The following is an 11,927-nucleotide window of genomic DNA, read 5'->3' as shown; positions in this document are numbered from 1 at the left end:
TAGCTTCAGATAGACTTGGTTCTCGCCACTGAGGCCAATGGAGAATGAGCCAGCAGATGTAAGATCTGTCTCTCCTCTGTAAATCTACCTTTCCAATAAAAATAAATAAATACATAAAGGGAGAGTTAGAAGAAGACACAGAGAGAAAGATCTTCTGTCTGCTGGTTCACTCCATAACTGGCCACAATGGCTGGAGCTGAGCCAATCTGAAGCCAGAAGCTCGGGGCCTCTGCTGGATCTCCCACACAGGAACAGGGTCCCAAGGCTTTGGGCCATCCTCGACTGCTTTCCCAAGTCATGGAGTTGGATGGGAGTTGGATGGGAGTTGGATGGGAAGGAGGGCTGCTGGGATTAGAACCGGTGCCCATATGAGATCCCGCCACGTGCAAGGTAAATAGTTAGTGCCAGGCCTGTAACTCTTCCTTTTGAATTAAAACAAAACACCAAAGCTCTTATGTTCTTGTGTAAGCCAATGTTCAGTAAGACATCACCAGTCAACTTACTTCCTACCTTTAATATCTGTTGCTGTCCCACAAAATATCATTAAGATATCACATATAAGAAGATCTATTATGTTGGGCCCGGCGCAATGGCCTAGTGGCTAAAGTCCTCACCTTGAACGCATCGGGATCCCATATGGGCACCAGTTCTAATCCCGGCAGCTCTGCTTCCCATCCAGCTCCCTGCTTGTGGCCTAGGAAAGTAGTTGAGGACGGCCCAAAGCCTTGAGACTGCACCCGTGTGGAAGACCTGGAGGAGGTTCCTGGTTCCTGGCTTTGGATTGGCGCAGCACCTGCAGTTGTGGTCACTTTGGGAGTGAATCATCGGATGAAAGATCTTCCTATCTCTCCTCTTCTCTGTATATCTGATTTTGCAATAAAAATAAATAAATCTTAAAAAACCAACCATATTCTTTCACAGACACTGTGGAGCATGGAGTCAGTTCTCACCTTCTCTGTGGTAGCAGGGAGCTGAGCCCTGGCGCCATCATCCTCCCAGGTATCAGCGGGAAGCTGAACCAGAAGAGCTGAAACCGGAATCAGGCCTTCTGATCAGGAAGTGGGCATCCCTAATGGGGTCCATCACCCATCCCCTCCTCCTAGATTAAATTGTAAAGAGAGGACACCGTTGTCCCCTTTAGTTACATATAAGCTTACCCCTTTTTTCCTATTCACATAATTCCTCAAAGTAACACTAATGTGGAATTGTGACCCCAGTGGGCTGGTGTGTAGGGGAACCAGGTTCTAAATGGTTTCCTAACCATGGTCTTAGATAAAGTATACAGCCAACAGGTGAGTTTTACTGAATGTGTGGTTTGGGTACTTCTTTCGAATGAGCAATATGTACTTGATACTTTGTGATACTTTGGAATCTAATTGTATACTTCAAACATGTAGTAACTACCAACTAGAAAATATCACAAATATAGCCAACTAGAATATGGACTAAGAATTTGTTTTATTTCTGTATGTTCCTAGAACGATGTCAAAACAACAATAACCAAATTTTAGAACAGTGAACAGCAATCACGGTGGAATTACTAAGATCAGTACAAATTCTTAACAGTGATTCACATGTTTATTCTGTGATTTTTCTATTACAGAATTATGCCTTCTGTTCCTTAAATAAGTCTATAATTTTCTGGATCATCTGTCCAAATAGACAAACACACTGGGAGGGATCAATTGCATAAAACTATTTTCTTAAAGGATACCTAGTGACTTGGTTCATAATAACAACACGCCCTTCTCTTATCAGTTTTGATCTTCAATGACATAACAAAGGTCCAAAATCAAATTGGCTGTCTCTACAGCCACCTGCAGACCACCCAGCTTGGCAGTCAAACAATCCACGGCCAGGCTGCTGGCGGAATCGGGAGCTGTAGGTGGAAGGCAGGTGTGGGGTGCAGATGGAGGGCATGCGCTTCCTAAAGAAGCCCAGCTGAGTCCTTCCTGGCTGCTGAATAACCCACAGCCGCACCGGGAGAGCAGGTCTGCCCAGCCGACCCCGGAGGGAGGATCTGCCTGAATCGACCAGCAGTGTCCATGCCTGGTATCAGTGAGAGTTCCACCTCCGTCATGTTCCAGGGAGCTGGCGAGAGCCTCCAGGGCTCTGCAGAAGGCTTCCGCGACTAGCTCCAGTTCAGTCCGAGTAACCCCCTCGTCACTGAGGATGTCCGCCGCCTCGTTATGAACCTAGGGTTAACAAAAACACACACTGAGCAATTCACGTAAGAACATGTTCTAGTTCACAAAGCTACCACTTACTTTCACTGACATTGAGACTTGGTGTGGCGCTAATGGGCTGTATAGGTTAGCTGGCCAGACTGCAACCCCTTCACCTGGTTTATTGTAGTAAAAATGCATGCAACCAGGCAGGGAGTTAGGAAGAGCGAGTCTGAAGGACGCCACGTCAGCCAGCACTGGACGGCTGCCTGGGGCCTCTCGCATGCATGAAGGACAAGCAGGACGCCTGCACTCATTGGAGGCTCCTGGAGACCACTGCCCACAATGCAGGGCTCACTACATCAGCAAAATGTTGCACGTTTGTTCAAAATGCGGATACATACTGTTATGGAGATACCACAGCAACGATGTTTATGCTAAGGTTTTTTTTTTTTAAGATTTATTTATTTTTATTGGAAAGTCAGATATACAGAGAGAAGGAGAGACAGGAAGATCTTCCGTCCGGTGATTCACTCCCCAAGCAGCCGCAACGGCTGGAGCTGAGCCAATCCAAAGCCAGGAGCCAGGAACTTCTACTGGGTCTCCCACATGAGCACAGGGTCCCAAGGCTTTGGGCTGTCCTCCACTGCTGCTTTCCCAAGCCACAAGCAGGGAGCTGGGATTAGAATCGGCACCCAAATGGGATCCTGGTACATGCAAAGCGAGGACTTTAGCAGCTAGGCTACTGCGGTGGGCCCTATGCTAAGGGTGCATGTAAAAAATAGGAATTTAAACTGGCTTTTCTAAAAAGCTCATGACAGAAATGAACTCTTAATGACTTAAAAGCAGTGGTCACGTCCATTTGTGTTCAAATGAGAGGTTTGACCCATGTGAGATAACATCCAGTACGTATTCCCCCATTTCATCCCTAGTGTATTATTTCTACAAAGTCCTGCTTGAACCCTTTCCCTGTCCCACAGCCCTTCTCTGTGTTATTCGCTTGTAGATTATACTGTCTGTTCAGAATGAAGGCAAAACTTTGCCTTTCATAATGTGTATTCTGGTGACTTGCCATGAGCAAGCTTTATCCTTCAGCCTATTTGGGAAAGCAGGACAGGGATCACCTAGGAAAGTGTACTCTATAATACCAGCCACCCGCCGGAACTCGGCAAGGCTCCCCGACGCTTCACCCTGTCCGCCCGATACATCTGCTGTGGATTTCTGGAAAACATTTACAGCTCTCTGTACCCACTTCCAAATAAATACACTGGTACCAGTGAAATAACCAAACAGTTATAATGCACTAAATTCCTGTGACATTGGTCAGCAGTTTCCTAGACCGTTCAAAAAACTCTACCTAGTAGAATAAACATGAATCATACAGTTACCGGCTGAAAATTATAAACTCTGATTCTGGAATGTTGTACTAAAAGAAAGTAATTATTTTCTTGATTCTCTAGAAGGTACTGAAGTATTTTGTAGAATCTCAGCCTGTTTTTTTTTTAACGTTTATTTTTATTTGAAAGCTAGATTTACAGAAAGGAGGAGAAACAGAAAGACCTTCCATTTGCTGGTTTGCTCCCCAAAGGCTGTAATACTCGAAGCCAGGAGCCAGGAATTTCCTCTGGATATCCCAAGTGTGTGCTGGGGCTCAAGGCCTTGGGTCATCTGCTGCTGTCCCAGGCCACAAAGCAGGGAGCTGGATGGGAAGTGGGGCTGCCGGGATTAGAACCGGCACCCATGTGGGATGCCAGCATCAGGCGTGTTGCAGCACTTAAGACCTGGGCTCTCTTACCAGCAGAATGCAAAGTTCAACACGCAGTCCATGCAGACAGAACTCAAAGAATGTGACCATTTGCTAAAAGAGACTTACAGCAATCATAGCAATGAAGGTATTACTTTATATTTACAAATGTTATCTTCCTCCAAGTAACGGATTTAGACTAAACATTCATTACTGGGGGCCCCGGATACTATTTGGCTTTATGACCTCGTAGAACAGAAGCTGCCGAGACTTGAGATGATCTGGATGGGGCTCACTTACCCTGTGTCTGATATATGCAGCCAGGTGAGTTTCAGTACAGCCGCCTCCTAGCAAAACCCAAGGCTCCTTGAGCGTCAGCTGCAGGACATTCAGTGCTGAGTGACACGTGAGCTGGGAAAGAACCAGAAACACTGCTGCTTTCAAATAAACACTCAAAAGAAAAACTGATTTCAGTCTAAATACATTAGTTGTACCAATGCTACATCATATATTTCAAGCTGTTTGGGGGGAATAATACAGCTACAATGAAGCCCTAATAAACATAGGTCTCCAATACTCTCCAAGGATGTTGCTCTGAGTATATGTGAATTTTCAAATTGTAACCAAGACCACAGACTATCCCTTATACTAACACTGCATGTGCTACTGTTGGCAGAGAACAAGTCCCCAAAAGAGGAATGATCAGGACTGACTTGGGGAGCTCATTTTCATGGTTTAAACTTTTTAAAGTTTATTTGAAAAGACAGAGAAAGAGAGGCAAAGATCTTCCATCTGCTAGCTCACTCCCCAGATGGCCAGAAGAGCCACAGTTGGGTTGGGTGGGGCAGATCCACGAACCAAGAGCCTTTTCTAAGACTCCTACACGGTCAGTAGTGGGTCCAGGACTTGGCCCGTCTTCTGCTTTTCCCAGGCCATTAGCAAGAGGCTGAATTGGGAGTAGAGGAGCAAGGACTCACATTGGCACCCACATGGGATGCCAGCATTGCAGGCAGGGTCTTTACCTGCTATGCCATCACCAGCCCCAGGAAGCTCATTTTCTGACTGAATTATTCATACATTCATAGCATAAAGGAATATGTAAATCAAGCTAATTTCTCTATTTTACATGCCAAGAATCTATTAGATTATAAATAGCATGTGAAGTCTGCTGATTGACTTCTCTCATTTTTACTTTTGCTTTCTAAACCACTTGCAGAAGTCACAAGAAGGAAAAATACAAAAAACTAAACATGAGAAAAATTGGGACCAGTGCTGTGGCACCATGTGTTAAGCTGCCACCTGCTTTGCCGGCATCCCATAGGAGCACGGGTGCAAGTCCTACCTGCTCCATTGTCTCTGCTAACGCCCCTGGGAAAGCGGCAGGTGGCCCAAGTGGCTGCACCCCCATCACCCACACAGGAGGCAAGGGGGAAGCTCCTGGCTTCTGCCTGGCCCCCGGCCTTGGCTTTTGCAGCTACTTGGGGAGTGAGCACAGATCTCTTCCTTTCTCTCCCTCTCTCTGTAACTTGGCCTTTCAAATAGAACAAGGTGGTATTACAGTGCCTGTTGAGTGATGGCCGACTCCCTGCCTCAGGCCCGGCGATGGAACTTAGAGCTGCTCACACACCTTCAGCTCATCCCAGGCACTGTCGTTCCTGTTGCCGAGAAGCAAGCTGCAGACGGTCGCTTCATCAGGAAGAAGATGAAAAAAATGCTTGGAGCCAAACCGAGCAGGGCACACGTTTTTCACACTTCCATAACTCCTGGGGGTCACGTGGCCTAGGGAACCAATAGGTTGTGTTCCTGTTTATTGAAGTACAGAAAACAAAATGTATGAACAAAGGTGGCGCAAACAATCCCTTAAAGCAGCAGGTTTATGCCTACCAATGTAGAGTTGGCTTAAGCAGACCACAGAACATAGAATCACAAAGCCCACCTTCCTAACCCTATGAAATCTGTACTATCCTGCAGCCAAAATGATATGCAATCCAGGACAAGAACCAAGGCCTCTTCTACCACCTGCCAGAGAAGCTAGCTTGCACTGTCTTCTCAGAAAGATACAAGGTCGCCTATTTTCAGAGTGTCCAGGGAGCCTGAAAGCCCATTCCAGGGTCTGAGACCCTAAATCTCAAAGTTTTCACTAATCTGTAAAAGGACAATGTGGGCGGGTGGGAGGGGGCGGCCATATTCTTGTAAAACAGCGTTTTGTAAGACAAAGATGGCCTAATATTTCTGTAACTGGATTGCTCCGGGGCTCTTGTGAGCATCCAAGTGTTTTTCCATTTTGTTCTGATTCTGCATGTGAATGGTTACCTTAAGTTTTCCCAAACAAAATATATTTCACTGTTATTTTTTGAGATGCTGTTTTTTTGATCCTCCCAGCTGCAAAGGTAAAATCATCCACTTACAAGTTAATAAAATGAGTAAAACAGCAGTTAGGATGATCTGAATGTTTCTAAATCTCTCTAAGTGCAGCGGAAATTATACTTGAAGTCACCTAGCCTAAATTTCAAGAATCAATAGTGCTAGTTTAGGTGAAAACTGGTTTTTGTTGTTGTTGTTGTTTTTAAAGATGTATTTATTGTTACTGCAAAGTCAGATATAGAGAGGAGAAACAAAGGTCTTCTGCTGTGGTTCACTCTCCAGCGGCTGCAACAGCCTGAGCTGAGCCAATTTAAAGCCAGGAGCCTGGAGCCTCTTCCAGGTCTCCCAGGTGGGCACAGGGTCCCAAGGCTTTTGGGTTGTCCTCCATTGCTTTCCCAGGCCACAAGCAGGGAGCTGGATGGGAAGTGGAGCTGCCGGGATTAGAACTGGTGCCCATATGGGATCCCCATAAGCGTTCAATGTGAGGACTTTAGCCGCTAGGCTACACTGCCGGGCCCGAGCTAGAGAAGTTTTTAGACATTGTAATTCAATTAATTTGGAAGAAAAAAAATTTATTTCAGAGGGGTGAATTTTTTAGTTAACAGTTTTCGGACCCAGTATAATAGCCTAGTGGCTAAAAATGTCCTTACCTTGCACACACTGGGATCCCATATGGGTGCTGGTTCGTATCCCAGCATTCCCGCTTCCCATCCAGCTCCCTGCTTGTGGCCTGGGAAAGCAGTCGAGGACGGCCCAAAGCTTTGGGACCCTGCACCCGCGTGGGAGACCCGGAAGAGGTTCCAGGTTCCCGGCTTCGGATCGGCACAGCACCGGCCATTGCGGCTCACTTGGGGAGTGAAATCATCGGACAGATCTTCCTCTCTGTCCCTCCTCCTCTCTGTGTATCTGACTTTGTAATAAAAATAAATAAATCTTTACAAAAAAAAAAACTTCTCTAGCTCAAAAAATTATAGAAACTAATCCCTGAACAGTTCCATTTATTTAGTTTCTTCTTTATACACGGAGCCTCCAAAGCTAGGGAATAAGCAATGACTTCACGTCCAAGAAAGGGGTGGGTGTGTGGCTGCGGTGGCTGCCTGGGTTGCCAATAAGCTACACTGGACACTTGGACTTCACTCCCAGCCTCCCTCCCCGTGGCACCATCCTGTTAACAGGCCCTGGAACCCTACCATTCACTTTGGACACCAGGTTGACTTCTGGGGTCCTGCCTCAGGCCTGGCCCAACCCTCACCAGGGAGGGCATTCAGCGATGAGCAACAGTCGATAGAGACCTGTTTTCCTTTCTGAAAACTAACCTGAAATACCCAATAATCACAAATTTTAAATGGCCAGGTTCATGACAACTATCATACACACAAGGCTGCGTCTGAGCTATAACATCAACTCTTAGTTTCAAAGACTATTTCCAGTGTTTCTTAATAATTTCCACTGTGTCATCTGACAGTTGTATAAAGGCAGGGCAGAAGCCCAAACGTATTCTGTTGATAACAATAAAGCCATAGCAAATTTCTAAAAACATAAAAACTGCAATCAGTTTTGACCTAAATGATCATCTTTCTGGTATGTTGTCAGTGTGGTTAAAGCTGATGAAAAGTGTCTCCAATCAGGAACTGCTCAGCTTAGTGTTTTTCTAAGTGTGTAAATATAAACCTTACATGTGCTTTTAATTTGCTGAGTTTGTGAAATACAGTGAGTGTCTTGTCTGAATATATAATCCTGGATGCTATTAATGTAAAATGAATATTTTACTCAATTCAACCAAGACTTCTGGACACCTGCTGGAGGCCAGGCCTGGTATGGGTGTTGAAGCCAGATGGTTCTGGGTACCAAGCTAAGTTGGAAATATTTCTGTGCAAGATGTGCACACACAGATCCTCCCTCCCTGCCATTTCCAATAGTTACCCTCAGGCAGTGGAGGCAAAGGAGCCTGCTGAAGTCATGATAAAAGCAAAAAGAGGGCTATTCTCATTGCAGAATTACCTTTTGCATGTTAGCATGATTTACACGGTTTTGCAAATTCAACTAAAAGAATTCTGTCATTTAAAGATTTATGATTATGAGGACATTAAGACTTCCTCCTCTTGTAAATTATTTGGGAGTTAGATTTGTTATAGAATCTGCAGCAACATTGGGGGCTAAAAAAATACATAGACAATGGTATAATCGACTCCACTGGTGGTGAGTGAACAACGCTGTTTTTCCAGAAATACACCTTGCTGCCAGAAGCGGAACTCACACAGCGTTGAGGTCGGCGGCTTCTAGAACTGTTCACCACGTTACAAGTGACACAGAGCCAGGCTGTCTGCTCACAGAGTGTGCCTTAAGTGTAAGGGGCCAAGGGCAAGAGGTAACTTTTACCTGTCACCTTCCTCAGGGGTTCCATGAGAGTCACTCCGACCCTGTCTATGACAATGATGCGATGTGAGCTGAGAAGCTGTTTCAGAGACGGGTGAACGACTTTTTGGCACAGCACAAGGTCCACATGATCACCGACTAGCTGCCTTCCTAACCTAAGCAACTGGTCCAGGACTGCCTTTTCAAGAGAGACCCCCTGACTGACCGTCACGGTTCCTTCTCCAGTGTCACAAAAATCTCCAGATAAAGACATGCCAAAAAGAGCCACTTTCAGGACACTTGATTTTTTGAAAGGCAAGATTCTCCTGAACTGGACTTCTGACATTTCGATGAGTATTCCGGGTAACACAAGAGAATCCATTACGCTGTGGCCTTTCAAAGGCACAATTATGGCCTTTCCTAATACGAAGTGGTCTTCAGCAGTTTCTGGGATCGTCAGCAAAAAGGCTCTCAGAATCACAGCGCTGATGTGTTCAATCTCCTTCCTGGTGAGCATACAGGCGGGCTTGCTTGTTAGTACAGTGCGCACCAAGCACAGCAGGATGTGGCTGCGACTGAAGTCTACCGGGACGCGGCAGCGGCAGGCCTCCGACCGGAGGTAATTGGTGCAGAGACTCAGGAGGCATTTATTTACCTTAACGACAGTGGCAGGGCTCAAGCCCAGCCGCTGATCGCTCTCAATCAGGCTGCAGCTGAGGATGGCCGTGAACAGGCCGCAGTCGCCGAAGCAGGCTGCCTGACTCTGCACTGCGGCCGTCAGGATCTTTAGCAGGGGGTGAGTGACGGCCAGGTGGCCGAGCAGGGCCGAGGACTGTGAGCTTGTGCACACGTAGCCTCCGCGGCCATTGTGCACCTGCTTCAGCCTCCCCGAAGGGCCGTAGCATGATGCTGTGATGCCCTTCAGGACAGACAGTGTGGCCCTGACCTGCTCGTGCGTCAGTGGTTCACCTGTACACAGTGATGGCTTCTTAGCTTCTAAACGAGACATGGCACTTCAGGCGGTCACTTGTGAAGGCAGTTTCTATTTTGTGAACCCTGTTTTTCTAGTTATTCCACTGACATTGTATTTTTAGCAAGGAGGAAAGAAAAGCTACTCTTTTGGAATGAAAGTCTAAGTATACAGCATTTGAGACTCTGACTGTGAACTAGTAAGTACATGTAAAGACTTAGTGACATACTAGTGATTTCAAATATTTATTTTACTTCATTCTTCAATACTCTTCTGCTGGCTTCCAGACTGAGATTTTACGGACTGCTTGGCAGCCCTCTGTAGCAGGTATGTGCCCAGATGGACACCTATGAAAGTCACCCCGGCAACAAGAAGCCAGTTCTTCCTGATCCAACTGGTGTTTTTCATCTCTTCTTTCAATGTCACGGTCAGATTCAAAGTGGCTTCTTTCTATAAGAAATTAAAAATCAGATATTTTAGAAGACTAATTCTAAAACACTTTATAGTCTTTTTTTTTTTTTTTTTAAGATTTATCTATTTTACTTGAAAGTCAAAGTTTGAGAGAGGAAGAGACAGAAGGATCCCCCCCCCCACCTGCTGGTTCATTCCCCAAATGACTGCAATGCCCAGAGCTGGGCTGGTCCAAAGCTGGGAGCCAGGAGTTCCCTCTAGGTCTCCCATATCAGTACAGGATCATTAGGCTTAGGGCCATCCTCCGCTGCTTTTCCAGGCCATTAACAGTAAGCTGGATTTGGAGTGGAGTAGCTGGGACTTGAACTGGTGCCCATATGGGATGCCAGTGCTCCAGGTGGAGGATCAGAATTCTACACCATCATGCCAGCCAGTGCTGTTCCTTATTAAGGAGCTACCAATCGGCACAAGCCTCCATGAAACGAAAAAGGTAAATCAATCCAGACTTAAGATTTCTTTTTCAATGGATTCTCCCTAGAAGAAAAAGCATTTAGAAACTGGTGTCAAAACACCATGGTTGGAGCCACTGCATGTGGTATCAGCATCCTGTGAGTGCTAGTTTGAGTCCAACTACTTCACTTCCAATCCAGCACCCTGCTGACAGCCTAGGGCCCCTGCTGTCCAATGGCGATCCAGATAGCGTTCTGGGCTCCTGGTTTCCGCCTTGCCGAGTCCTAGCTGGAGAGTGAGTAGTCCTAGGGTGTGACATGATAACTTGTGGAAGAATACCACTGTCAGGCCACAGACCTTAGCCACTGAGGCCCAGCGCTTTCAAAGTGAAGGTTTAGCCAATTATCATTTATTTTCAGGAATGTTAACTGTGCTGAGCTACTTGGAGTAGCTAGCATAAATGAAACAACTTTGCATAAAACACTTCCTAAACTATGGTATTTACAGTAGAACAGAATAAAACAGTGATTGCAAGATGCACACAGAAGAGGCGAGGAGAATGAGGGAAAGTTATGTAAAATGTTATTTTGGTTAGTGCTTTCGATTTAGCTAAAGGGCTATAACCATGGCAACGGGGTCCAAAGAAAGCAAAGGCAACGGGGGCCTGTTTCCCTCTCCTCACAGCCCGCCCGCCGCCCACCAGTGATGCTGTAATAGTTACTGTTTTTAACAGCATGAGAAAGACAAAACAAATGTGTTTCTCTGATGCCTGCAGTTAAGGCACTTACATCTTACTTCAATAGTTACTCCGGTTCAGAAGATCTGAAAAATATACTTAGATGTAATCTTAGCAAAGTGACCTCTATGTGGTAACTGCACATTAAAATGATAACAGGCACACACACCACAACAGAGACCATGATTACTAAGATGAACTTTGTGGTACAAACTGTTCCCAACATGTACAATGCCATGTTGGCCACTACTGGTCTGATGCTGTTGAGCCCAGTAATGACGTCTTCCAGCAAATATTTCTATAAAACGAGAAAGGAAGAAATCACTGAAAGCCTGACTTGTGGGCTGGCGCCTTGGCACAGTAGGCCAAGTCTCCGGCTGCGACATTGGCATCCCATAGGAGCCGGTTCAGGCCCTGGATGCTTCCGATCCAGCTCCCCAGCTACGGCCCGGTAAAGCAGCAGGGATGGCTCAAGTGCCTGTGTACCTGTACCCATGTGGGAGACCTGGAGGAGGCTCTTGCCTCCCGATTTCAGACTGGCCTAGCTGTGGCCATTGCGGTCATCTGGGGAGTGAACCAGTGCATATAAGATTTTTCCTTCTCTCTGTAGCCCTGCCTTTTTTTTTTTTTTTTTTAAGATTTATTTTATTATTATTGGAAAGGCAGATTTACACAGTAGAGACAAAGCGAAAGATCTGTCCACTGGTTCATGTCCCAACTGGCCATAACTGC

At 46.0% G+C, this 11,927-nt stretch overlaps 2 protein-coding genes across 4 annotated transcripts; both read right to left on the bottom strand.

The window, feature by feature from the left end:
* Positions 1-1,441: 1,441 nt before the first annotated feature.
* Positions 1,442-9,770, bottom strand: MKKS (MKKS centrosomal shuttling protein). Of its 2 annotated transcripts, none has more exons than XM_004593358.3 (4): positions 8,653-9,770; positions 5,537-5,712; positions 4,210-4,320; positions 1,442-2,195 (listed from the first exon to the last, which is right to left on the bottom strand). In XM_004593358.3, exons 1-4 carry the CDS (start codon positions 9,635-9,637, stop codon positions 1,755-1,757), a joined length of 1,713 nt encoding a protein of 570 aa, XP_004593415.2. In that variant the 5' UTR covers positions 9,638-9,770; the 3' UTR covers positions 1,442-1,754. The 2 variants fall into 2 exon arrangements, with proteins under 2 accessions (XP_004593415.2, XP_058535643.1); XM_058679660.1 differs by having other exon boundaries at positions 9,598-9,770.
* A 60-nt stretch (positions 9,771-9,830) lies between these two features.
* Positions 9,831-11,506, bottom strand: LOC131482989 (uncharacterized). 2 transcript variants are annotated; one of them, XM_058679661.1, is made up of 2 exons: positions 11,363-11,506; positions 9,831-10,048 (listed from the first exon to the last, which is right to left on the bottom strand). In XM_058679661.1, exon 2 carries the CDS (start codon positions 10,004-10,006, stop codon positions 9,854-9,856), a length of 153 nt encoding a protein of 50 aa, XP_058535644.1. In that variant the 5' UTR covers positions 10,007-10,048; positions 11,363-11,506; the 3' UTR covers positions 9,831-9,853. The 2 variants fall into 2 exon arrangements, with proteins under 2 accessions (XP_058535644.1, XP_058535646.1); XM_058679663.1 differs by lacking the exon at positions 11,363-11,506 and adding an exon at positions 11,255-11,362.
* Between the last annotated feature and the right edge of the window lie 421 nt (positions 11,507-11,927).

This window comes from Ochotona princeps, chromosome 22 (genome assembly GCF_030435755.1).
Source record: "Ochotona princeps isolate mOchPri1 chromosome 22, mOchPri1.hap1, whole genome shotgun sequence".
Taxonomy (NCBI): Eukaryota; Metazoa; Chordata; class Mammalia; order Lagomorpha; family Ochotonidae; genus Ochotona; species Ochotona princeps.
Note: the sequence above shows the minus strand (reverse complement) of the source record. Positions and strands in the feature narration are given on the sequence as shown.

Coding starts and splice junctions, on each gene's coding strand:
- LOC131482989 (XM_058679661.1), bottom strand. CDS start 10,006: ATGAAAAACACCAGTTGGATCAGGAAGAACTGGCTTCTTGTTGCCGGG.
- MKKS (XM_004593358.3), bottom strand. CDS start 9,637: ATGTCTCGTTTAGAAGCTAAGAAGCCATCACTGTGTACAGGTGAACCA. Junction 4,321..5,536: donor GTGCCTGGGATGAGCTGAAG/GTGTGTGAGCAG, acceptor GTTCTTTCCCAG/CTCACGTGTCACTCAGCACT. Junction 2,196..4,209: donor CTGCATATATCAGACACAGG/GTAAGTGAGCCC, acceptor TGTTAACCCTAG/GTTCATAACGAGGCGGCGGA.